We start from the raw sequence: 27,700 nt of genomic DNA, 5'->3' as shown, positions 1-27,700 counted from the left end.
CTAGAGGAGATCTGCATGGAGGAATGGGCCAAAATACCAGCAACAGTGTGTGAAAACCTTGTGAAGACTTACAGAAAACGTTTGACCTCTGTCATTGCCAACAAAGGGTATATAACAAAGTATTGAGATAAACTTTTGTTATTGACCAAATACTTATTTTCCACCATAATTTGCAAATAAATTCATAAAAAATCCTACAATATGATTTTCTAGATTTTATTTCTCATTTTGTCTGTCATAGTTGAAATGTACAGTGCCTTGCGAAAGTATTCGGCCCCCTTGAACTTTGCGACCTTTTGCCACATTTCAGGCTTCAAACATAAAGATATAAAACTGTATTTTTTTGTGAAGAATCAACAACAAGTGGGACACAATCATGAAGTGGAATGACATTTATTGGATATTTCAAACTTTAACAGATCAAAAACTGAAAAATTGGGCGTGCAAAATTATTCAGCCCCTTTACTTTCAGTGCAGCAAACTCTCTCCAGAAGTTCAGTGAGGATCTCTGAATGATCCAATGTTGACCTAAATGACTAATGATGATAAATACAATCCACCTGTGTATAATCAAGTCTCCGTATAAATGCACCTGCACTGTGATAGTCTCAGAGGTCCGTTAAAAGCGCAGAGAGCATCATGAAGAACAAGGAACACACCAGGCAGGCCCGAGATACTGTTGTGAAGAAGTTTATAGCCGGATTTGGATACAAAAAGATTTCCCAAGCTTTAAACATCCCAAGGAGCACTGTGCAAGCGATAATATTGAAATGGAAGGAGTATCAGACCACTGCAAATCTACCAAGACCTGGCCGTCCCTCTAAACTTTCAGCTCATACAAGGAGAAGACTGATCAGAGATGCAGCCAAGAGGCCCATGATCACTCTGGATGAACTGCAGAGATCTACAGCTGAGGTGGGAGACTCTGTCCATAGGACAACAATCAGTCGTATATTGCACAAATCTGGCCTTTATGGAAGAGTGGCAAGAAGAAAGACATTTCTTAAAGATATCCATAAAAAGTGTCATTTAAAGTTTGCCACAAGCCACCTGGGAGACAAACATGTGGAAGAAGGTTCTCTGGTCAGATGAAACCAAAATTGAACTTTTTGGCAACAATGCAAAACGTTATGTTTGGCGTAAAAGCAACACAGCTCATCACCCTGAACACACCATCCCCACTGTCAATAATGGTGGTGGCAGCATCATGGTTTGGGCCTGCTTTTCTTCAGCAGGGACAGGGAAGATGGTTAAAATTGATGGGAAGATGGATGGAGCCAAATACAGGACCATTCTGGAAGAAAACCTGATGGAGTCTGCAAAAGACCTGAGACTGGGACGGAGATTTGTCTTCCAACAAGACAATGATCCAAAACATAAAGCAAAATCTACAATGGAATGGTTCAAAAATAAACATATCCAGGTGTTAGAATGGCCAAGTCAAAGTCCAGACCTGAATCCAATCGAGAATCTGTGGAAAGAACTGAAGACTGCTGTTCACAAATGCTCTCCATCCAACCTCACTGAGCTCGAGCTGTTTTGCAAGGAGGATTTGGGGAAAAAATGTCAGTCTCTCGATGTGCAAAACTGATAGAGACATACCCCAAGCGACTTACAGCTGTAATCGCAGCAAAAGGTGGCGCTACAAAGTATTAACTTAAGGGGGCTGAATAATTTTGCACGCCCAATTTTTCAGTTTTTGATTTGTTAAAAAAGTTTGAAATATCCAATAAATGTCGTTCCACTTCATGATTGAGTCCCACTTGTTGTTGATTCTTCACAAAAAAAATAGTTTTATATCTTTATGTTTGAAGCCTGAAATGTGGCAAAAGGTCGCAAAGTTCAAGGGGGCCGAATAATTTCGCAAGGCACTGTACCTATGATGAAAATTACAGGCCTCTCATAGTTAGGTGGGAGAACTTGCACAATTGGTGGCTGACTAAATACTATTTTGCCCCACTGTACAGTGCTGACAGGAAATCACATTTACCTAGAAAGACCGCATATCTAACAAGCATTGTGTATAAATGGCAATGACAGTGAACCCAGGCATGGCGAACCAGGGCATTCCATTTCCTTATGAGGCCCCTGTGAGTTGTACTGGCTGTCAAAGGCTTTCACATCAAAATATAATTGAGTTATTCCAACAGAGAGAGGAGCACTGCTCACAAGTTCCTTAGTACAGATTCTCAAGGCAAAGCAAAGCAAACTCAACCATGGCTGCCTGCCTTGCCTTGGCAGGATCCTGACCTCACCCCAGAGATAACCTGGACCAACTAAACAATTTATTAAACATTGTCCTGAGGCTGGTAGAGCTGCAGCTCACTTCAGCTAGCTGGCTCGACTGAAGCACACAGACAGCACAGCCAGGGCATGCAGAAGGGATTCCTTGGTTTGTGGGATACAAAGAAAAAGAACAGTAACGAGGAAAAATTAAAAGGAACAAAAAAAAACAGGAGGAAATTATTTTAAATGAAATAAATCAAGGGAGGATGAGAGGACTGTGGGTTGGGTTGCCTATCTAGTAAAGGGCCTGGATCTGCATCCTTTTAGTCTGCATTCTAGCTAGGGCTGTCCCTGACAAAACAAAATCTTGGTCGACCAGGAAGCACCTGTTCTTTCGACCAATCGATGTCAATTTTTAAACGTGTATTTTTCCATATAAACACACCCTGTGTTATAATAAAATCAGCAAAAAAAGAAACGTCCTCTCACTGTCAACTGCGTTTATTTTCAGCAAACTAAACATGTGTAAATATTTGTATGAACATAAGATTCAACAACAGACATTAACTGAACAAGTTCCACAGACATGTGACTAACAGAAATTGAATAATGTGTCCCTGAACAAAGGGGGGGGGGGGGTCAAAATCAAAAGTAACAGTAACAGTCAGTATCTGACGTGGCCACCAGCTGCATTAAGTACTGCAGTGCATCTCCACCTCATGGACTGAACCAGATTTGCCAGTTCTTGCTGTGAGATGTTACCCCACTCGTCCCCCAAGGCACCTACAAGTTCCTGGGCATTTCTGGGGGCGGGGAATGGCCTTAGCCCTCACCCTCCAATCCAAAAGGTCCCAGACGTGCTCAATGGGATTGAGATCCGGGCTCTTCGCTGGCCATGGCAGAACACTGACATTCCTGTCTTGCAGGAAATCACGCACAGAACGAGCAGTATGGCTTGTCATATCAGGATGAGTCTGCCGGAAGGGTACCACATGAAGGAGGAGGATGTCTTCTCTGTAACGCACAGCATTGAGACTGCCAGCCATGACAACAAGCTTAGTCCGATGACGCTGTTATACACCACCCCAGACCATGACGGACCCTCCACCTCCAAATCGATCCCGCTCCAGAGTACAGGCCTCGGTGTAAAGCTCATTCCTTCGACGATGAACGCAAATCCAACCACGACTCGTCAGTGAAGAGCACTTTTTGCCAGTCCTGTCTGGTCCAGCGACGGTGGGTTTGTGCCCATAGGTGACGTTGTTGCCAGTGATGTCTGGTGAGGACCTGCCTTACAACAGGCCTACAAGCCCTCAGTCCAGCCTCTCTCAGGCTATTGCGGACAGTCTGAGCACTGATGGAGGGATTGTGCATTCCTGGTGTAACTCGAGCAGTTGTTGTTGCAATCCTGTACCTGTCCCACAGGTGTGATGTTCGGATGTACCGATCCTGTGCAGGTGTTGTTACACGTGGTCTGACACTGCGAGGACGATCAGTTGTCCGTCCTGTCTCCCTGTAGCACTGTCTTAGACGTCTCACAGACAACATTTTATTGCCCTGGGCACATCTGCAGTCCTCATGCCTCTTTTGTGTCCTAAGTTTTCATAACTGTGACCTAAATTGCCTACCGTCTGTAAACTGTTAGTGTCTTAACGACCGTTCCACAGGTGCATGTTCGTTCATTGTTAATGGTTCATTGAACAAGCATGGGAAACAGTGTTTTTACCAAAATGTTATATTTTGGTTTCATCTGACCATATGACATTCTCCCAATCTTCTTCTGGATCATCCAAACTTCAGACGGGCCTGGACATGTACTGGCTTAAGCAGGGCGACACGTCTGGCACTGCAGGATTTGAGTCCCTGGCGGCGTAGTGTGTTACTGATGGTAGGCTTTGTTACTTTGGTCCCAGCTCTCTGCAGGTCATTCACTAGGTCCCCCCGTGTGGTTCTGGGATTTTTGCTCACCGTTCTTGTGATCATTTTGACCCCACGGAGTGAGATCTTGCGTGGAGCCCCAGAACGAGGGAGATTATCAGTGGTCTTGTATGTCTTCCATTTCCTAATAATTGCTCCCACAGTTGATTTCTTCAAACCAAGCTGCTTACCTATTGCAGATTCAGTCTTCCCAGCCTGGTGCAGGTCTACAATTTTGTTTCTGGTGTCCTTTGACAGCTCTTTGGTCTTGGCCATAGTGGAGTTTGGAGTGTGACTGTTTGAGGTTGTGGACAGGTGTCTTTTATACTGATAACAAGTTCAAACAGGTGCCATTAATACAGGTAACGAGTGGAGGACAGAGGAGCCTCTTAAAGAAGAAGTTACAGTTCTGTGAGAGCCAGAAATCTTGCTTTTTTGTAGGTGACCAAATACTTATTTTCCACCATAATTTGCAAATAAATTCATTAAAAATCCTACAATGTGATTTTCTGGATTTTTTTTCTCATTTTGTCTGTCATAGTTGAAGTGTACCTATGATGAAAATTACAGGCCTCTCATCTTTTTAAGTGGGAGAACTTGCACAATTGGTGGCTGACTAAATACTTTTTTTGCCCCACTGTATACACACACACACAAATGCAACTAGGTACGAATATCCTACATAAAAATCAACAAATATATTACCGGTAGAAAATATCCTGCTAAAAACAAATATCCTATTAATCATATCGGCTATGCATGGCAGTTTGTTAATGTTCTTGCAAATCGCATTCATCTCTCTACTGGTCTGTCTGCAACAAACTCATCTACACTGGACCAAAATATTTAAAAAACGCAACATGCAACAATTTCAAGGATTTTTAGATCGACTTCATATTCCGTCTCCCCCTTCTCAAAAGGCCTATATAGACAATGTCGTTTTCACTGATCTGTTTGTCAGTGTCAGCAGATTAGGCAACCCTGTAATTAGTCATATAAAAACATATTCTGCTAATGTCTCCAGTCATAAAGTGTAGTAGAATTGCATGGAATGCGTTTATAAAAAGGCCCCGTTTTTTCCCCATGCAAAAATAGAAGAAACGTATCTGATATAGTCTAGGCCTACACTACACACACACACACACCACACTGAACAGTGAGTTATATTATTAGCCTAAATTATGACTATCCGATCTACTCATCACATTACGAATACAACGCTACAAGGCAAATGCACACTTATGATGCATAGAATGTTTGTTTTTTTATTATAATAAAATGTGATTTTTTTTTGTAAATTGTGAAAATTTACTTCCCCAAACTTGAAACTCACGCCCTTGTATGCCAGGTTGTAAAGCGGATTTATGTGCTTCATTTCTAGAATTGAGCAATAAATATAGCAGCAGGAGAAAGCTGGGATCCTCTTTTAAATAGTGGGTAGTCAAAACTCATTCCATGTGCGATTGCACAATGGCTGGGCTTATAAGAACACCCGTCACTAGGCTCTGTACGCTATCTGCTCTCTAAAGCTGTTCCAGGGGTCCTAGGCATTTGCATTGATGTCAGAGTGATTAGAGGGACAACAGAGCGCTGAGTACCAGGCTATTAGCGACTGGTCGTTAGCATGTTTGGTAGGCTTCTAATGACCATCAGCAGCATCAGAGCAGTTTTGGAGAAGCCTAGTTACCGTGACTAAAAGGTCACATGGAATTTAACTGCGGTCATGACTTGTGAGCGCCAGCGTGGTGGTAAAATGGTCAACTTAACAGACCTACCGCAGTATTTTCCCCCAGGTTTCTGCACATAATAGTGGGCACACTAATAAAGCAGCTCGCAGTTTGAAGGTATGCATTGTTTTTTGTTCGCACCAGGCAGGATCAACTAGGGCAGTGTTCCCCAACTGGCCAATTCAAGTTGAGCAAAAATAAAATATATACATTTTGCCATTATGGGGTAGTGTGTGGTAGATTGATGAGGACAAACATATTTAATTGATATTAGAATCAGGCTGTAATGTAACTAAATGTGGAAAAGGGGAAGGGCCTGAATACTTGCCGAAAGCACACGATAGCATATTCCTTGAGAATTAATGACTTTCTTGACCATTAAGAAACATGGGTTTTTCCATGCTAGCAATTGTGCCTGCATGTCACACTGTAGCAACATAACTTGAACGACAGAAAGATTGCTGGAAATTATCTTTCACAGCTCATTCTTCAATGCATTTTTGTTCAAATTAACCTGGCATTGTTATACACAGATGCCATCTCTCATGTCAACACTCTACACAAAATGTAAAATGGCAATAAATAAATAAAATACTGTTCAATACTAACTTTGCATCATATTTTATGAGTAGAGACTTTGCTATTCTGTCTTTTTCACCATTAAGCCCAGTACGCTTCTATTAAGCCCGGTTTGACTTGAAACATGGGGATAGTGTTGCTCTCCCTAATATTCATTGAACATGAGCATACATTTTTTGTTCCAGATTTAAGTTATTTAGAACACACAAAAAAACTACAGTTATGCATATTATGCATGTAGCCTAGGGCGGTTGCTTTGACCGCAGGAAAGTCACAGTAATCTCCATTTATGCACTCTGAACATGCATTGGTGGTACCCAACTCACTAACGATCGTCAGGTTGCTGATGGTCTGGTACTCAGGGCTCCATTGTCCATCTAACATCAATGCAAATACAATCTAAAACCACACACACACACACACTTCATGAAAACAGTATTTTTCTTTAAAAAAAAGCTCACCTCACTGATTGATCAATTTGAATGAAGTAGTTCAACAGGTTGAAACTGAGTGGAAAATAGTCGTTGTGGATGTTGTTTTAAAGCCTGAATGGACAATGCTTTCTACGCTGAAGAAAAAAAAAAAACATACACAGGTTTACACAGGCATAATGAGCCCAAGCCCCCCCCCAAAAAAACTGACTTAAAATTATGATTGTGCAATACAATACATAGCCTACCGCATATTACACACAACCATTTTTTAAAACATTTATTTAAGAAGTCTTTGGTATATTTGGTGTAGCCTATCCTCCAAAATAAACATTTTTAGTAATGGCTTTTGAGTGTGTACTGTACTATTACGCATACTGGATGGACTGGTTGACTTATGCTACGCTCCAAACTTTCTATCCGTGAGACTGGGAGAGAATGTATAGACCAGAATGTATAGACCTAGGCAATGGGGCAGTACGTAGCCTAGTGGTTAGAGCGTTGGGCCAGTAACCGAAAGGTTGCTAGATCGAATCGCCGAGCCGACAAGGTAAAAATCTGTCGTTGTGCCCCTGAATAATGCAGTTAACCCACTGTTCCTAGGCATTCATTGTAAATAAGAATGTTCTTAACTGACTTGCCTAGTTAAATATTTTCTTTTAAGTAAAAAAAATAAATGACATTGGTTCCTTGATTGTGCAGGGTGGCTAACAGAGTTTGCCTACAATTATAGTGCATTTCTATATGATTTTGAATAGCCTAGTAATAGGGCATTTTTATATTTTCAAAATTAAGCTGACATTACCTTAAGCTACAGAATCTCACCACCGTGCCTTTCCATCTCCTACCCTTCATTCCTTTCTAGAGCGAGCAGAGATAGAGGCTGTTAACAGTTGAATGAAACATGTTTTGTTGTGAAAACGTGTTCCTATCGATGTTCCCGAACAGATTTCACTTGGTTTCCCAAATTAAGCACTGAGTAGCTGCAGGAACCAGGTTGGAGAGCCCACGGCATAAAGAGTTTAGGCGGGGGGGGGGGGGGGGGGGAATCACCTGGATGCATGCTCCTCAAAACAGTGGTTGCTGCATGGAGTGAAACAACCAGAGTTGCCTACCCCGCAAAAAATGAAGTCGGGAAAGCGGCCTCCAATTGCTATTCCTGCACATTTGATAAATGGGCCAATCTAAACTAATTTAACATATTCAGACTAGATCAAATTGAAAATAATCTGATGGATAAAAATATGAAAACTTATTTTCAGCCCGAGACTCCCCCAGCTAAAGTTGCCAAATAACTCTGATTTCTAGCATATAGGACCAGTTTCAACTGATCACTCCTAAGCTCAACATAGTGCGTATTTGAAATGGCTGGCTCCAAAATGGGAAAAAGATATTCATTTTATTCAGCTAATTTAAATTATATTCTTCTTACTATAAAATCTAATAAAATAATTAAACCGTACTTATAAGCATATCCTGTCTGCCTAATGAACACACCTACAACCTATGGCATGGCACATAGCCAGATAAGAACAGAATGAGTTGGTCTACTGTATGTTCTGAAATACATTTCATTCATATCCTAATGTTTTAGACTTTCCTAATATAAATAATGGACTTATTGTGATGGTGTATATTCAATTCATTTAGATTTTTTCATGTTTTATTATAGATGTTCCAAAGGCATGTATGCAGTTTCTATTCCTGGAAATGCTAAACGTGTTTATGTTAACGTCAATTACCGTGAGACTGGCAGTCTTTTGCATGACAATAACCGTCTGGAAAAACGGCATGACCATCACAGCCCTAATCTAGCCACGGTGCCTTTACCAAGATTAAAAACCTCTGTACTCTCGCCAAGATTTTTTGGAAAGAACAGGTTGATGCAGAGAGAGAATAAGATCAGGCTTGAAGGACATAAGGAATAAAAGACCTACAAGTGGTAGACTAAAATGCAAACAAATGAGGACAAGAATATGGACTACTGGGTGACGACTCATGCACTATTGGGTGGGGACACAGTCATATTGTTGTCCTTCATTCATCCAGGTGATTACATTTTTTGGACCACCACCTGTACCTTGGTAAAATAAGAGTAGATCTTATTCTTCAGATATGCTTTAGAAAGACAATTAACAAGAACAGCCGTACAGCAAATGTGAAATCAGCTTTCAGAAAAGTCATTGAAAATTGTGTGTGTTATCTTTCTTCTTATCCTCAGAGGGCCAGTGTGGGTGCAGGTTTGTGTTCTCACCAAGCAACAACACACCTGATTCAACTAATCACATATTGAATCAAGTCTATGATTAGTTGAATCCGGTTTGTACACTGGTTGGCAAAAACAAAAGCCTAAATCCACATTGATCTCCGTGTGATCCGATTGAACACACCCGTTATGTGCTACCTTCATGATCAACAATAGCAATGATCAGTTTATTTTAATAACTTTAAGGAATATTAATATGATCCAATTTTACATAAATGACAGTTTGTAAGTTTTGAACATTTGGAAATTAATTAGAATTTACTATTTAAGAGGTGGGCTTATTTAGAACACCCATGGGCCTAGTACGGACTTCTCAAACACACTATACACACACACACACACGTATGTGGACCCCCTTTTCAAATTAGCGCAGTTGGCGATTTCTGCCACACCCATTGCTGACAGGTGTATAACAATCGAGCACTCAGCCATGTAATCTCCATAGGAAAACATTGGCAGTAGAATGGCCTTACTGAAGAGCTCAGTGACTTAACGTGGCACCATCATAGGATGCCACCTTTCCAACAAGTCAGTTCGTCAAATTCCTGCCCTGCGAGAGCTGCCCAGGCCAACTGTTATTGTGAAGTGGAAACGTCTTGGAGCAAAGACCACCATAGCATCTCCCACCTGTAGCACACGCTCCAGCAGGTATATCTCTCTAGTCACCCCCAAAACCAATTCTTTCTTTGGCCGTCTCTCTTTCCAGTTCTCTGCTGCCAATGACTGGAACGAACTACAAAAATCTCTGAAACTGGAAACACTTATCTCCCTCACTAGCTTTAAGCACCAACTGTCAGAGCAGCTCACAGATTACTGCACCTGTACATAGCCCACCTATAATTTAGCCCTATCAACTACCTCTTTCCCAACTGTATTTAATTTATTTATTTATTTTGCTCCTTTGCACCCCATTATTTTTATTTCTACTTTGCACATTCTTCCATTGCAAAACTACCATTCCAGTGTTTTACTTGCTATATTGTATTTACCTTGCCACCAAGGCCTTTTTTTGCCTTTACCTCCCTTCTCACCTCATTTGCTCACATTGTATATAGACTTGTTTATACTTTATTATTGACTGTATGTTTGTTTTACTCCATGTGTAACTCTGTGTTGTTGTATCTGTCGAACTGCTTTGCTTTATCTTGGCCAGGTCGCAATTGTAAATGAGAACTTGTTCTCAACTTGCCTACCTGGTTAAATAAAGGTAAAATAAAAAATAAATAAAAAAGACGGCTCAGCCATGAAGTGATCGGCCACATGAGCGCAAAACGGGAGCGAAAAATTTGTTGGGAGCTTCACGAAATGGGTTTCCATGGCTGAACAGCCGCACACAAGCCTGAGATCCCCATGCGTAATGCCAAGCATCGGCTGGAGTGGAGTAAAGTTCGCTGCTATTGGACTCTCGAGCAGTGGAAACGCGTTCTCTGGAGTGATGAATCACGCTTCACCATGTGGCAGTCTGACAGAAGAATCTGAGTTTGGCAGATGCCAGGGGATTGCTACCTGCCCAAAAGCATAGTGCCAACTGTAAAGTTTGGTGGAGGAGGAATAATGGTCTGGGGCTGTTTGTCATGGTTTGGACTGGGCCCATTTGTTCCAGTGAAGGGAAATCTTAACACTACAGCATACACTGAAAACATGCTTAAAACATGCTCTTTCCATGACAGACTGACCAGGTGAAAGCTATGATCCCTTATTGATGTCACTTGTTATATCCACTTCAAAATCAGTGTAGATGAAGGGGAGGAGACCAGTTAAAGACAGATTTTTAAGCCTTGAAACATGGATTGTGCAACATTACCACCCTGCATCCCACCACTGGCTTGCTTCTGAAGCTAAGCAGGGTCGATCCTGGTCAGTCCATGGATGATAGACCAGATGCTGCTACAAGTGGTGTTGAAGGGCCAGTAGGAGGCACCCTTTCCACTGGTCTAAAGATATATATCCCAATGCCCCAGGGCAGTGATTGGGGACATTGCCCTGTGTAAGGTGCAGTCTTTTGGATGGGATGTTAAACAGGTGTCCTGACTCTCTGGTCACTAAAGATCCCATGGCACTTATCGTAAGAGTAGGGGTGTTAACCCTGGTGTCCTGGCTAAATTCTCAATCCGGCCCTCATACCATCATGGTCATCTAATCATCCCCAGATTACAATTGGCTCATTCATCCCCCCCTCCTCTCCCCTGTCACTATTCCCCAGGTCGTTGCTGTAAAAGAGAACGCGTTGTCACTCAACTTACCAGCCATTCTGAGGGTGAATGGGCAAAGAAAAACGATTTAAGTGCATCTGAAAGGGGTATGGTAGTAGGTGCCAGGCGCACCGGTTTGTGTCAATAATTGCAACGCTTTTACTTTCAACAGTTTCCTGTGTGTATCAAGAATGGTCCACCACCCAAAAGGGAATCCAGCCAACTTGACAACGGTGGAGTGAACATGGGCCAGCATCCCTGTGGAACGCTTCTGACACCTTGGAGATTCCATACCACAATGAATTGAGGCTGTTCCAAGGGCAAAGGGGGCTGCAACCCAATATCAGGAAGGTGTTCCTAATGTGTGGTATACTCAGTGTTTGTGAAAGTATACAAATGAAAGCAAAGTTTTAAAGGATTGTTTGAGTCAATATATGTTTGGGCTTTTTGTGGCCAATGTGCATGTTCCGGCCAACTGACCATCCGCTCCAGGAAAAATTATTATAATAAAAATCAGCCCATGGCTGAATCTAGTTGATCTCTGAACTAGGGAATCAGAGTGTAATGTCAGCACCCACGTCCTGGGGTTGAGGATGGATGGAATGAAAGACTTGGTACAAGGAAAATCTAGAAATGTGAGCACATTAAAAATCAGCTAGGCATTAGCTCAAGGAAGAGGCAAAACAGACTTATGCTAGGCTAGGGAGCCCAATGTGCAAAGTGTCTAAAAAATAAATAAACTGGGTGGTTTGAGCCCTGAATGCTAAATCGGCTGACAGCCGTGGTATATCAGACCTTATACCACAGGTATGACAAAACATGTATTTTTACTGCTCTAATTACATTGGTAACCAGTTTATAATAGCCAAGTCTTTATTTAAGCAATAAGGCACCTTGGGGGTTTGTGGTATATGGCCAATATACCACACCTCCTCGAGCCTTACTGCTTAAATAAAGACTGAGCTATAGCAGGAACAAAGGCCCATACCAGGCAAGCTCCAACAGATCAATCCAGCCATCCCATTCTGCCAGCCGGTGAATTAGTTCTACCAAACATGTGATCAAACTCAAGGAAACTACCAACTAGCAATTAGGATTTAAATATAACATTCTGTTACTAGAATGCAGCTTTTGTTAAAAATGCTATTTCAGACAGCTTCAGGCTCCTATTCCAGGATTTCCAGGGCATGACACTTTTTTTAAACTAGGCCTGTGTACTATCAAAAGACCTATGGAAAAACACACATAGCTCACTATATAGACGATAAAAGCACCCTTAAAATGTCAGCGAGCTTTTCCCAACACAATGCCAGGAATTCTGGTTGTGCGGAGAGGCTCTCAGGAGCAGGAGCCTGCCTGGAGCTGTGATGAGGGTGGGCAGTGTGATACAGATAAGGTTCCATCTCTCTCTCCAACAGAAATTATTTAGGGAGAAGATAAGCTTGACAGGAGTGGTAGGCTACCCCTGAGTGCAGGACAGGGGCAAAATATCACAGTCAAAACAACAAATGGGCAAAAGTGCAACATCACTGCTTTCGGCTAAGGCAGCGGTCAAACTAGCCTGGGTGCCAGTCTGTTAATGCTCTCTTGACAACATTTGGCATGGCAATTCCATAGGGAGTTGGCAAGAGAGCAAAAACAGATTGGAACCCCAGACCCCGCCAGAGCTAGCGGAAAAACACAACAAAAAGTCAAATCAGGTTAGAGTCAGATAACCATAGCATCCTTAGAAAACAGCTAGCATTGTGTTTTTTTGATGGAACTGATTAGCCTACTCATAGCCTAGCAGCCAAACATGTTGGAAACTGCTTTACGAGTTAAATGTTACAGGCAAAGCTCTCAGAAACATGAAACTACCACGGCCCACATAATTTTGGTTTTATGGGTGGAGAGAACACACCCAGCTAGCTACCTCAGAGCAGAGGCCGGGCAAGCAGCTCTGACTCTCTCCAGGCGCAGGCAGCACGTACAGAATGGCTTTGGGACACACAGGGGACTCCAGGCCAGTCAAAGACAAGAGGTTATTTGATTAGCATGGAATTTTATTAAGCTGTGGGTGAAGAAGCAGAGTGGTGGTGGAGAGGGGGTTGAAGCAAAGGCTTCCATTCATTGAGGGAGATTGCAGCTAAGGGGAAAAGAGGAACAACACCCTTGTGTGTGTGGCTGCCCTGGGCTTGAGCTTCGGAAAAGTCGCCACAGCTTTTTGCCATTAAGTCAGAGCAGAGCCGGAGTGTGTGCATTAGGTGAGTGCCTTTCTCTATGACAGGCAGGCAGGCAGGCAGGCAGGCAGGCCAGGGAGACTAAACAACTGTTCTTCTTTAAAAGGGTGTCGTTTTTAATATGGCTAGCAGCCCTGGCACCCTCCATGTAGATGATGTTCTTTAAAAAAGGTCCTAACTACTGAATAGTGTCTGTTCCAGGTGTGTAGGAGCCAAATAAATAGAACCACAAACCATAGAAAAAAGGAAAATCCAAAACCGAGGCTTGAAAGCAAAATAAAGATGTTTATTGAACCATCACGGTGCCCCAAAAAACCATTGCGCAAGAAAATGCATAAAATCAAAAAAATAGGTGAAAACACAAGCTTTTTTACAAGGTCATCAGTGGAAATTGTCAGCACACACACCTGGCTTGTATTTCAAGGTTAATTGCATGTGTCACATGATCAAGCAAGAAAAACACTGGAAAATCTATGAATCAGTACCAAGTACAATAGAATGCATGATCTAGATTATATACACAAAATATACAAAAGCGAGAAATATCATCAATTATTAGGGAGCTTTTTTTGGCCACGTTTCAATAAACATCTTTATTTTGCATTCAAGCCTCGGTTTTAAATAATTATTTTTTCCGACAGTGTGCGGTTCTATTTATTTGAACTCCATGTAGAGAAAGGCTTCCCCCATCTGTATTCGGCTTAGCCTAATACCTGCTAGCTTAATTTAAAGCTGCAATATGTAACTTTTCGGGCGACCCGGTCATATTCACATAGAAATGTTTGTTATAGATCTGTCACTCATTAAAAGCAAGTCTAAGAAGCGGTAGAGTTGTTTTATGTGCACCATTTCTATGCCTCCCGTTTATAAGTTGTTTATGGGTGGGGGGGTATCAGGATATTATTATGGACGACATATGGCAATATCATTTTGTACAATATGGCAATACTTTTGCGCTAGTCGGCTTTAACTGTACCAAAACTGTTATATTTTTCAATTCTAGCGTGTTCTTCATCTTTTTAAATAGTGAGCCAATTTGTTTTCAGCACTTATTTCCATGACTGATCAAAATAAAACTCTCATGCTCTCTCGTCCCTCGAATCTCAACAAATCTAAAACCGTGAGAATCACAATACATATCGGCACCTAAGTATGGTGATGATACTGTATCGTGAGGCCCCTCGCAGTTCCCAGTCCTATTCATACTTATCACACATTTTAGGCAACTTGCTTGTGGGTCTTTCTATAAATAATTGGGCAAATTTGACACACTAGGATCAAAATTTAAAATGGTTGGAAACAAAAATATATATATTTTGATGCAGGTATAAGTGTGTAGTTAAAGGAATATATGCAAATTCTCCCATAACTCCACCTATACAACATAGATCTAGGCCTATTCACAATTTAAGCTGGGTTCATACAGACATTGGCAAGTCAAATTAAAGGACTTCTTCAAGCACTTAATTGTAATTTAAGGACCTCAATGTTAGACAATTGTATAATTTATATAATTGTACATATAGGGCACAATACAAACCCCTCCCCAAAAAGCATGCAAAGTGTAAAAAAAATAAATAGGCCATTATCAAAGATTTTGTTTAGGCCTTGCCAACACATTGATATTCTAATTATAATTACTACATTGTAAAATATGAGGCAAGTTGGAGCCAGCATTAGATGTTGTCATCCTCATAACAGCACGTGGTTTTACCGCAACAGAGTTTCGCAACACCCTTCAACTGAAGCGGCAGGAAACAAACGAAAGTGGCAGATATAATCACAGATAAGGGAGAATGAAAACGTATAAATTGCCTACGATAATTACAAGCACAAAAGTAAGGAAACGTCAGATTTTCAAGGTAGGCCTATTCCAGTACTTGAACTTCTGAGCTCCAAATTCCAGATTGAGTAGACTACTTCAAGCCCCTTGTATTGTTTAAACTAAAAAGGTGTAACATGGAAACCAAAATGTATGACATGTAAATCAGCAGAAGACGAACACGAGGCTATGTAATTTGTTGGCATTCTATTCAGAATGATTAAGAAGAATAGCGTTGGGTGTTGCACAATAGTCTATCCCACACAATTGCGCACAGTAGACTCAGTGTCCAATTCGAGCCACAAAAAAACTGAAAATGACCTCATTACCTGGATAATACCTCAGTTAAATCTAACGAGACCCTGCTGTAAATCAAGCAGTAGTGCCTAGCGATTAGTGCTTTTTGCAGTCGGTCCGGATAAATTAAAAAAGAAACCAAAGCTAAATTGCCAAAACATTGATCATATTTTTTTTCAACAGTCTGTCAGGTCCACATTGATGTCGACCCAATAGGTAACTAGGAATTTACTAGGAAATAATAAAATATGATTTAGTTATTTGATGACTATTATTTTTCATTGCTTAAAGTAATCATCTCATCTCTGCTGAGACAGTAGCAGCCAGGCCATATAACGTTGTGCTCCCCATACAGTACTATCTTTAGTCACCCTATTTGGCTAGCATGCCTATCATGCTGCAGAGCTGTCTGACAAGATCATTTTACTAGTTCCTCAAAGTAGGTAAGGCATACTTTAACAAACTGTTTTGGTGTACATTCCTCTTTCATGCGGTTTGTGTGTGTGTGTGTATCTAACATATCAATCGTAAAAGTGTATCGATCAGTATATAATGACGAGATGCTCATGTCCACACCCTAACAATGGGGGGGGGGGGGGGGGGGGGGGGGGGGTCATCCCAAAAGCGGGAAGACAGGCGACAAACTTAAGTCTAAAGTAAGGTTGAATATGATCATTGTAGTTAATTACGTTTCGACACTGACCTAGGTTGAAAATTTGCTTAATCAAAACTACAACTCCCTTCAGCCCAGCATCCCACATTGTAATTTCCTCGATTTCTCTCGTGAATGATTTGATTTCTCTACAGAAACGGCGCATTGGGGTCACAAAAAAATCTGGAGTAAACAGAATTCAAGTAATTGAACTGATGTTGGTAAAACAAAAACACCAGTTAACTGAGCACTATCAAGCATAGAAAAACATAAATCGCTAGACATATTAGATCCAACATGCATATAGGCACAATTGTCTTCACTGGCGAAACAAATTACCTTTTTTCAAGCACTTGGGCTGTTGTTGCGTCGCATGTGCTATCACAACAGCTGTTCGTCTAGACTGTCATTCAGAAAATTCCTTCCTGGATCAGATAATGACGCTGCTTGAACATATCAGTGTAATTAAACAGCTTGACACCAAATGCGCATCATACAAGTATTAAGTATAGTTTAGTGACCATGTTTACACACACACACAGTATTACGGTTTGTACCTCATATCCCACTTAAGGTCTTATTCACGATAAGCTGTTTACATGCACCTTTGATATCCCGCTTACGAGTATCCCTGTTTCCATGAATATTCCTCATTTAAATGAATATGAGTGAAATGGAATAGTAACTGAAGCAGAGAGTACTTCAACCACATAAAATATGCACCCAAGGCAAACTGAACCTTTAATTTCCTTAAAACCGATCCAACTGATGACATTTTAACATTTTGGACAGGACCAATCTTTTCACTGTTATTGTGCTTGCTCCTGGGTCTCTAAATACAGACAACTTTACCAGTATTAACTACACTGAACAAATATATAAATGCAACAAAAATGTTTCATGAGCTGAAATTAAAATCCCAGAAATGTTCCATAAGCACAAACAGCTTATTTCTCTCAAATGTGCACAAATTTGTTTACATCCCTGTTAGTGAGCATTTCTACTTTGCCAAGATAATCCATCCGCCTGACAGGTGTTGCATATCAAGAAGCTGATTAAACAGCATGATCATTACACAGGTGCACCTTGTGCTGAGGAGAAAAGGACACTACAATGTGGAGATTTGCAACACAACGCCAGTCTTAAGTTGAGGGAGCGTGCAATTGGAATGCTGACTGAAGGAATGTCAACCAGAGCTGTTGCAAGATAATTTAATGTTAATTTCTCTACCATAAGCCACCTCCAATGTTGTTTTAGAGAATTTGGCAGAATCACTTTTTGAAGTGATTTCTTTGACAATCAGATAAAAGCATCCTCACACAACACCCATGATAAGAGAAACTGAGCCTGCACAGACCGCAAAAAACATTAAAACGGGAAAAGATGATTACGTGCCACAGTATCATGTCTAAGATAAATATTTCCCAGGCATCTTAACCCTGGTTTCTCATAACCGCGATATAATCTTTTTTCGGGTTATTGCAAAACTCGATATGCCGCTTATGTTCGTCAACTCAAAAACAGAATACTTGAGTACCCCGGAAAATAGGGGGATATGGGTGTGCATGTAAACATGGTCAGTGAAGAACCACGTTAATGACTATCAATTGACGTTTTAATTATCAAGTTAAGGTGATATTTTTAGAAGCTCTCGATTTTGCCATCACATAGATTTTTGGAGAGTTGTCCGTCAAAAATAATAATAATTATCTTCACCCTGTAATATAAGGAGACAAAATGTTACACTGCATTTCTGAGATATATACACTACCGTTCAAAAGCTTGGGGTCACCTAGAAATGTCCTTGTTTTTGAAATAAACGTTTTTTGAAAAGAAAACCCTTTTCCAATTATGTTAGCACAGCGGAAAACTGTTGTTCTAATTAAAGAAGCAGTAAAACTGGCAGCATCATTGAATAGTACCTGCAAAACACCAGTCTCAATGTCAACAGTGAAGAGGCGACTCCAGGATGCTGGCTTTCTAGGCAGAGTTCCTCTGTCCAGTGTCTGTGTTCTTTTGCCCATCTAATTTTTTTATTTTTATTGGCCAGTCTGAGATATGGCTTTTTCTTTGCAACTCTGCCTAGAACACCAGCATCCCGGAGTCGCCTCTTCACTGGTGTTTTGCGGGTACTTTTTAATGACGCTGCCAGTTGAGAACTTGTGAGGTGTCTGTTTCTCAAACAGTACTTGTCGTCTTGCTCAGTTGTGCACCGGGGCCTCCCACTTTTTCTATTCTGGTTAGAGACATTTTGCGCTGTCCTGTGAAGGGAGTAGTACACAGCGTTGTACAAGATCATCAGTTTCTCGCATGGAATAGCCGTCATTTCTCAGAACAAGAATAGACTGACGAGATTCAGAACAAAGGTCTTTGTTTTTGCCCATTTTTGAGCCTGTAATCGAACCCACAAATGATGCTCCAGATACTCAACTAGTCTAAAGGCGGACGGTTTTATTGCTTCTTTAAGCAGAACAACAGTTTTCAGCTGTGCTAACATAATTGCAAAAGGGTTTTCTAATGATCAATTAGCCTTTTAAAATGATAAACTTGGATTAGCTAACACGATGTGCCATTGGAACACATGAGTGATGGTTGCTGATAACAACAGTTTTGTTTTCGGTTTGCATGATTGATACTTGAGTCTGGAGGTGTTCCTCTGAGGTTTAGCACGTGGCAGTCTGATACAAGTTACATCATGAGCGGGGAATGAGTGACACAGTAAAACGTCAGGGCAGGCAGACCCAAGCAAGTTAACTGATGCAGCTGGGTTGGCAGGTTCGAACAGGCGTGATGCTACCACTTCAGAGGATATTAAAAAAATAAAAGTCCATGTATAGCCCTACTCTCCAAAGAGTTTGTTCTAATATTGCCTGTACATCACAAAGGAGGCCTTCAGGCAGACAGCCACAACCCCTGTCACATTTGGTCCACTGTGCCTTTTCTGTTTTGGTTCAATGCACTATGATTGACAACCAGAAGGCAAACCTGGCCTCGGAGCATTTCGTATCATTCTGTACATAAATCCGAGACACTCCATTTAGCATATGTTCCACTTCTTATGGTATGTATTAATTTGTGGATGTCCAACACCCATTTTGTATGATGTGTTACAAATTTCCAAAAGGTCTATGTTACTAACTCTAGCTAAGTGGCTAGCGTTAGCTATGCTAGGGGTTAAGGTTAGGGGAAGTGATGTTGCAGGCGAAAGCCTGAGAAAAATCCAATCCGGAAGTGCCCCATGTTTTGAAAGCGCTTCGTTCCAATGAGTCCCTATTGAGCAGTTAATGGGCTATCAACCAGATTGCGCTTTCTACGTATTCCCCAAGGTGTCTACAGCATTGTGACGTAGTTTTACACATTTATGTTGAAGAATAGCCATAGGCGGCCACATCGCAAGTGGTCAGAGGTAGCCATTACTCCAATCTGTCCTACTGAAAAACTAATTGTCCCGATGGATATATTATCGAATAGATATTTGAAAAACACCTTGAGGATTGATTATAAACAACATTTGCCATGTTTCTGTCGATATTATGGAGCTAATTTTGAATATTTTTCGCCGTTTTCGTGACTGCAATTTCCGGGCGATTTCTCAGCCAAAGCTGAAGAACAAAAGGAGCTATTTCGCCTACAAAATAATATTTTTGGAAAAAAGGAACATTTGCTATCTAACTGGGAGTCTCGTGAGTGAAAACATCCGAAGCTCATCAAAGGTAAACAATTTAATTTGATTGCTTTTCTGATTTCCGTGACCAAATTACCTGCTGCTAGCTGGACAAAATGCTATGCTAGGCTATCGATAAACTTACACAAATGCTTGTCTAGCTTTGGCTGCAAAGCATATTCTGAAAATCTGAGATGATTTGATTAACAAAAGGCTAAGCTGTGTCTCAATATTTTTCATTTGTGATTTTCATGAATAGGAATATTTCCTAGGGATATTTATGTCCGTTGCGTTATGCTAATTAGTGTCAAGCGATGATTACGCTCCCGCATGCGGGATGGGGAGTCAGTAGAGGTTTAAGGGACAAGTTAGCTAACATGATAAGTATTTGCAAAGTAGCTAAAAAGTAGTAAGTAGTTGAAAAGTTGGGTAATAGCTAAAATGCTAACTTTGTCCATGATGAGATTCGAAGTAGCATCCACCTGACTTTCATTTTTGGATAGAGTAACGATCTGTCTTATGTCACCATACCATAGTAATTTGAGTGTTCTGTGTGTTTTACTGTGTTACGTCTTGTATATGAGACCAGGCTGCAAAGTCACCATGGTCAAGGTTGGACTGTGTCCATCTTCATGGAAACAAAACTACACAGTTATTTATTAATATTTAGACTGCAAAATACCCTCGGGTTAAAATAGCATAGCACCTTCACTATCAACAGCGTTGACGATTTTAAAATAGCTACTAGTAGTGAAATGTGTCAATTGTAATTATATCAATAATCAGACATACCGGTATTCAACTTAATTAAAGTTATTCAGCCATTCTAGCATCGATGCCTGATAAGAAGTTAACATGGACATTTAAAAAAATATATAATATATATATATTTTAACTAACGTTCCCGGAAACAGTAAAAAAAATGGACTGGAATGACGATATAGATACATTTTATTTCCCTGACCGATCAAAACAGTCACTCGGCAGCAGACATAACTTTAGTGAGCAATACGTTTGGAACATCAAATCGCAATAAAAAAAACTCAACGTGTTATTGCAATAACGTTACATATAATGTAGAATCGCAATACATATCGTTTAGGCACGTAGTTACATATCGTGATAACATCGTATCGTGAGATCCCTGGCAATTCACAGCCCTACTAAGGTTATATCTCATGGTTGTTTTGGATGCCACTTGTTCAGCTTGTTAGCCAAATAACGTTAGCTGATTAGCTAACAGGTAGTCAACGTTAGTTAGCTAACGTTTACAAGGTAGCAAGCCAATCTTCAAGACGTCGGCTGGCTAACAAATATAGCCTATAGCAGGCAGCTATTCATATAGCTGCCTACACCAGGTAGCTAGAAAGTTGAGTAGCAAACTAACTTCTAATCTAACGTTAGCTAGCTAATTTAATCTAACCAATTTCAACTTGGCTAACGGTAGTTAGATTACTAACACATTCATTACCTAGTTAGCTAAATGATGCTAATAGTTAGCTAATTCAATAACATATCTAGCTAACGTTAGCCAACTTTAGCGAGCCAAGCTTATCGTCAAGTTAACGCTGGCTAGTTTACTTACCAAAAGGCAATCCGTGTTTATTTCCGACTTCGGGTCCTTCAACATGGCATCGATTTTCTCAAAACGAGCTTCCAAACTTTCTCCAGCCGACATTTTTGCAGACAAGTAGAGTTCCACGCCGGTGCTATAGCTAAATAAAACGAGTTAGCAATCTAGCTCAAGTGCTAACGTAGCTATTTAGCCTACTGTTATTTCCTTTGCGTGAACTCAAGTGTTTAGAAAGAACCCGCAGATTCAATCAAAGAAACGTGCCTCTTCTCTCTTTTTCACTGACCACGAAACGTTTAAAGTGGCGTTTGATATTCAAAAGCCACATTTTCAGAATAAATATTTCCCCAGTTCAGCCAGGTTTTGCAGACAACTTCAGCAATTCAAAAGAAGTTAATTTAGCTAGCGTTAGCAAGTTAACTTGGCTAAATGCATCAACAGATTAGTCGGCGTCCACAGGATGCCGCAGATGAGTTGTGCTGAATTTAAAAATATATCAATACATCCAAAGAGTAAAACTTAAATACAGTTTTAAAAATCCGATAGGCTGCAAAGTAGCCACATTACTCCCAGGCTTGTGTCCATATATCAGTGTAAGGCCCTTGCAAAAAAAAACAATAAACGAGTCTGACAGCTGCAAAGTAGAAGTGGCGGAAAAACAATGATCCTTCCAAATTTCGATCCGTTTAAAACACCGTCTTGTTACAACATTTCATTGACGTCCGTTCGCTGTAAGCCTCACATTGTCATCGGCCATCGATATCGACCGATACAGAAGGAAAACTTTCTGGTTCTACATAGATAAATCTGGTTTTGATCTAACGTTAGCTATGTTATTTTTCGAAAAACTAAACGATGCCCGATTTTCTCCCACCGCCTGACCAACATGTCCGCCTTCCTGTTCAAACACCCGGAGAAGCAACTTTGAAACGTCAAGTACTGCGCATGAGCCCCGGTGGAGGCTCATTGAAGGAGTTTACCACCATAGACGGTATGGAGTTTACCCAGGCTGGGTTGTTGAGCGCACGATCATGATGATGACAACATGTTGTAGGGCCCAGCTCAAACACGCCCCTCTTTACAATATACATGTCAATGTAAATTCCACATAAGGAGGCCCGGCCAAACCCAATTCAAAAGTAGACAAATACATCCTGCTTTATCTAGCCTTTCAGACTCCCACCCAGCCAGTACTTTAAAATCAAATAGAGATTTCCAATCGATCTACACCGGTGTCAGCACTCAACAGTGTAAAACCCCAGTTTGCAAAGGAGTTTGTGCATGGGCTAGGCTTAGTTCTCAACATAATTCTGCCCCAAAACAATGCCAATTTCTCTCAACCAGAGATTTGGGCTTTGGTCGTAAGCGTTGATGCTGCCCTGTGATAAGCAGTGTCCAAATATTTTTTCTTGTCTATTGTGCTCTCAAGTGGCGCAGCAGTCTAAGGCAATGCAACTCAGTGCTAGAGGCCGACACCCTGGTTCGAATCCAGGCTTCATAACAACTGGCTGCAATTGGGAGTCCCATAGGGCGACGCGCCATTGGCCCAGCGTTGCCCGGTTTTGGCCGGTCATTGTAAATAATAATAATTTGTTCACTGCGGCGAACCAACGTTCCGTCTCAAAAATAAAATCCAACATAAATCATGTTGCAGATATAGCATATGGTAGAAAGAGTATGTGGCCTTTTTTTAGCCTACAGGCTGGAGATAAAGGTATGACAATGTAATGAGAATTTTTACATCATGCAGGTTTATCCGATCAAATAGCCTAACCTACAAAATGCGCCTAACCTAAAAACAGGATAGGTCAGTAAAATGGACAATCACAACTGTTGTCCAGGAGTTTCACCCAATTGTCATGATCAGTGGTTTCAAGTTGTATCTGTCCATTTCTGACAAGCTAATCATGGCGAAAAATAAAATCATTATGCGTTTCCGGCTGTGTAAACACATTGCAAATAGCCTCACGATAACTCCTGATAAAGTTGGGTAGCTGATTTTCAGAGCTTAAATAGCCAAATTTATTAGTCACAGGAATCAGGACTAGTAAAGCCAATGCAACGGCCTGTTTAGCAAATGGTGGGGCTACCACATGGATTCATCAAATTCCATTGTGGGCTGACTTGGTAAAACTAGACCTCAGTAAGCCGAGCTGACTTCTTTTGGACATCTTTTTTTGGTTATTTGCAAACGGTAGGCTTACCACATAGATGGGCAAAATTCAATTTCAGGCAACAATGTAGGCTACTCCTACAGCGGTCGAGGGAAGTGCATCTCAGTGCTAGAGGCGTCACTACAGACCCTGGTTTGATTCCAGGCTGTGTCACAACCGCCCGTGATTTGGAGTCCCATAGGGTGGCACACAATTGGCCCAGCGTCATGCGGGTTAGGCCGTCATTGCAAATAAGAATTTGTTCTTTAACTGACTTGCCAAGATAAAAAAAAAAGTTACATATTTTTTTTTATAAATTAGCACAGACCAACTCACGCCATCTTTTTTTGGTGCAGTCTGGACCAACGTTGATTTCCACATACATGGACATTGATTTTTGATCTAGTCCAAAACAAATTTGAACCAATCAAAGACGTCTATAAATGTCTTCACAACTTTCATTCAGAACCACATATTTTCAGAAAATACATATTTTCAACATCTGGAAAATACTAATTTACTTGGTCTGCCTAGGGCGGAAAAATTGCAAGAACATGCTCATGTAGCCCAGGTATTCCCCCTAGGGGTACACCAAATAAAAATGTGATTCACATTTAAATATATATATATTTTCCAACAGGGTTATGCATTTGGGCGAGTTTTTTTTCTCGCCTGAGTAGCCTCGTTTCACTGCCAAAAATACAATTAAATAATCTAAAATAAAATTAAACCATCTGGGTGTTCAGCGAAATAACAACACAAAGTAAAATACATGTAGCCTGGTCAAATAATTAACATCCAATCACATTAATCGTTACTCTCGCGTGGGAATTCTACTAACGGTCCATATGTAGCTGCTTCTCATGTTGGAATCTGTACTGATGGCGCAAAAGCCAAGACAGGGAGACATAGTGGAGTGGGAACATGCATGCAAGCAGTTGCTCCCGACGCCACTTGGGTACACTGCAGCATCCACCGAGAGGCTCTTGCTACCAAGGGAATGCCTGACAGCTTGAAAGATGTTTTGGACACTAAAGTGAAAATAGTTAACTTGGTTAAAGCAAGGCCCCTGAACTCTTGTGTATTTTCTGCACTATGCAATTGTAACCAACTTCACATAGCCCCCCCAGAAGAAATGCACACGGACACCCACACTTCAGGTTGACTTGTTTTTTTCTGCAATAAAAGATATCAAACAATGATGACAGGCATTGACAGGACGGTCACAGCCACACGTTCACTGGTTAGGTAGAACACAAGATATATTTTAGATAGGAGAAACAGTAATGATACATGCCCTCAATGTGAAGTGATATTAATCCATGAATACAGAGCACAAGTACAACCCTTTTCATATAAACCTTTTAAGGTAGTAAGAAAATAAACATTCACTTAATATTTCAATAAATTACCTGGTAGCAAATCACCTGCTAGCAATAGCTAGCTTAACATTACAGTGCACTGGACTGACAACAGTGCTAGTCAGCTCGTCATTAACATGGCTAGCTTAACCAGCAAAAACTTGGTTAACTTGCCGAAATAGGCCTTAAATACATTATCGGTGAGATAAATATATACATAGTCACATTCACTATTTTCCAAAGACACTATTGTGTTATACAGTTTTAAACAGTTTTTTTTATGTACAGAGGAAGGAGACACGACCCTGCTCTCAGAATATCTCTCTCAGACTGAAGAGCAGGCAGACCAAATCAAATCAAATGTATTTATAAAGCCCTTCTTACATCAGCTGATATCTCAAAGTGCTGTACTGAAACCCAGCCTAAAACCCCAAACAGCAAGCAATGCAGGTGTAGAAGCACGGTGGCTAGGAAAAACTCCCAAGAAAGGCCAGCACCTAGGAAGAAACCTTGAGAGGAACCAGGCAATGAGGGGTGGCCAGTCCTCTTCTGGCTGTGCCGGGTGGAGATTGTAACAGAACATGGCCAAGATGTTCAAATGTTCATAGATGACCAGCAGGGTCAAATAATAATAATCACAGTGGTTGTCAAAGATGCAACAGGTCAGCAACTCAGGAGTAAATGGCAGTTGGCTTTTCATAGCCGATCATTCAGAGTATCTCTACCACTCCTGCTGTCTCTAGAGTTGAAAACAGCAGGTCTGGGACAGGAAGCACGTCCGGTGAACAGGTCAGGGCTCCATGGCCGCAGGCAGAACAGTTGAAACTGGAGCAGCAGCACGGCCAGGTGGACTGGGGACAGCAAGGAGTCATCAGGCCAGGTAGTCCTGAGGCATGGTCCTAGGGCTCAGGTCCTCAGAGAGAGAGAAAGAGAGAAAGAAAGAATTAGAGAGAGCATACTTAAATTCACACAGGACACCGGATAAGACAGGAGAAATACTCCAGATATAACAGACTGACCCTAGCCCCCCGACATAAACTACTGCAGCATAAATACTGGAGGCTGAGACAGGAGGGGTCGGGAGACACTGTGGCCCTGTCTGACGATACTCCCGGACAGGGCCAAACAGGCAGGATATAACCCCAACCATTTTGCCAAAGCACAGTCCCCACACCACTAGAGGGATATCTTCAACCACCAACTTAACATCCTGAGACAAGGCCGTGTATAGCCCACAAAGATCTCCTCCACGGCACAACCCAAAAGGGGGGGGGGGGCAACCCAGACAAGGAGATCACGTCAGTGACTCAACCCACTCAAGTGACGCATCCCTCCTAGGGACAGCATGGAAGAGCACCAGTAAGCCTGTGATTTAGCCCCTGTAATAGGGTTAGAGGCAGAGAATCCCAGTGGAGAGAGGAGAACCGGCCAGGCAGAGACAGCAAGGGCGGTTCGTTGCTCCAGTGCCTTTCCGTTCACCTTCACACTCCTGGGCCAGACTACACTCAATCATAGGACCTACTGAAGAGATGAGTCTTCAATAAAGACTTAAAAGTTGAACCCGAGATTGCGTCTCTCACATGGGTAGGCAGACCATTCCATATTAATGGAGCTCTATAGGAGAAAGCCCTGCCTTCAGCTGTTTGCTTAGAAATTCTAGGGACAGTTAGGAGGCCTGCATCCTGTGACCATAGCGTACGTGTAGGTATGTACGGCAGGACCAAATCGGAAAGATAGGTAGGAGCAGGTAAAGTAATTGATCAGTCCCGTGAAAGATCTTACTTCTGTGATATTTTGTGGTCGTGGTGCCTGTACCACTGCCTCGATTTTGTCCTGTGTTTTGTGCAATCCATTGCAGTCAATCTCATGTCCACAGAAGACAATCTTGTCTTTGAAGAACTCACACTTCTTTAAGTTTGCCTGTAGACCATACTCTTTCAGTCTTTTCAGGACCTCTTCCAGGTTAGCCAGGTGCTCTTTGTCGGTGCGTCCTGTTATGATCATGTCATCCAGGATACACTGGGTTCCTGGGATTCCTTGCAAAATCTGGTCAATAGTTCGTTGCCAAATGGCTGGGGCTGATGCAATGCCAAAAACCAGGCGGTTATACCTGTATAGACCTTTGTGTGTGTTTATTGTCAGGTACTGTTTGGAACTCTCTTCAACCGGTAGCTGCAGGTAAGCCTGTTTCAGATCGATTTTACTGAAGTGTTTCCCACCAGCTAGTGCAGCAAAGATGTCATCCAGACGTGGTAGGGGGTATTGGTCCACATGCAACATTGAATTCACAGTTACCTTGAAGTCCCCACACATTCTAACAGACCCGTATTTCTTCAAAATAGGAACTATGGGTGTGGCCCATTCGCTTCTGTCCACTTTCGTCAGGATCCCTGTATCCTGCAAGCGATCGATTTCCGCTTCCACCTTTGGTCTCAGGGAGTATGGAACAGATCTGGCTTTGCAGAATTTCGGGGTTGCGTCATCTCTTAGTACAAGTTTTGCTGTGAAGCCTTTTACTGTTCCCATCTGATCACTGAAAACTGTGTTGTATTTCTTCCGCAAGTGTTCCAGTGTTTGGTCTGTGCCTTTCTCTTTGGACTGGAACGTGTGGAGCATTTTCA

The 27,700-nt window shown here is 41.5% G+C and overlaps 1 protein-coding gene across 5 annotated transcripts in view; it reads right to left on the bottom strand.

The window, feature by feature from the left end:
- Positions 1-22,588, bottom strand: part of rock1 (Rho-associated, coiled-coil containing protein kinase 1) — a 71,771-nt gene extending 49,183 nt beyond the window's left edge. For 4 of the 5 annotated variants that reach the window (XM_021589150.3, XM_021589153.3, XM_021589151.3 and 1 more), the window contains exon 1: positions 21,578-22,588. In XM_021589150.3, the coding sequence (XP_021444825.2) occupies positions 21,578-21,670 (93 nt within the window). In that variant the 5' untranslated portion in view covers positions 21,671-22,588. The remainder of the gene's footprint in view (positions 1-21,577) is intronic. The other variant, XR_016492836.1, reaches the window with a different exon arrangement.
- Between the last annotated feature and the right edge of the window lie 5,112 nt (positions 22,589-27,700).

This window comes from Oncorhynchus mykiss, chromosome 28 (genome assembly GCF_057628025.1).
Source record: "Oncorhynchus mykiss isolate SJ-2025 chromosome 28, ASM5762802v1, whole genome shotgun sequence".
NCBI lineage: Eukaryota > Metazoa > Chordata > Actinopteri > Salmoniformes > Salmonidae > Oncorhynchus > Oncorhynchus mykiss.
The sequence above is the reverse complement of the archived record's forward strand: the minus strand, read 5'-3'. Positions and strand labels throughout refer to the sequence as shown.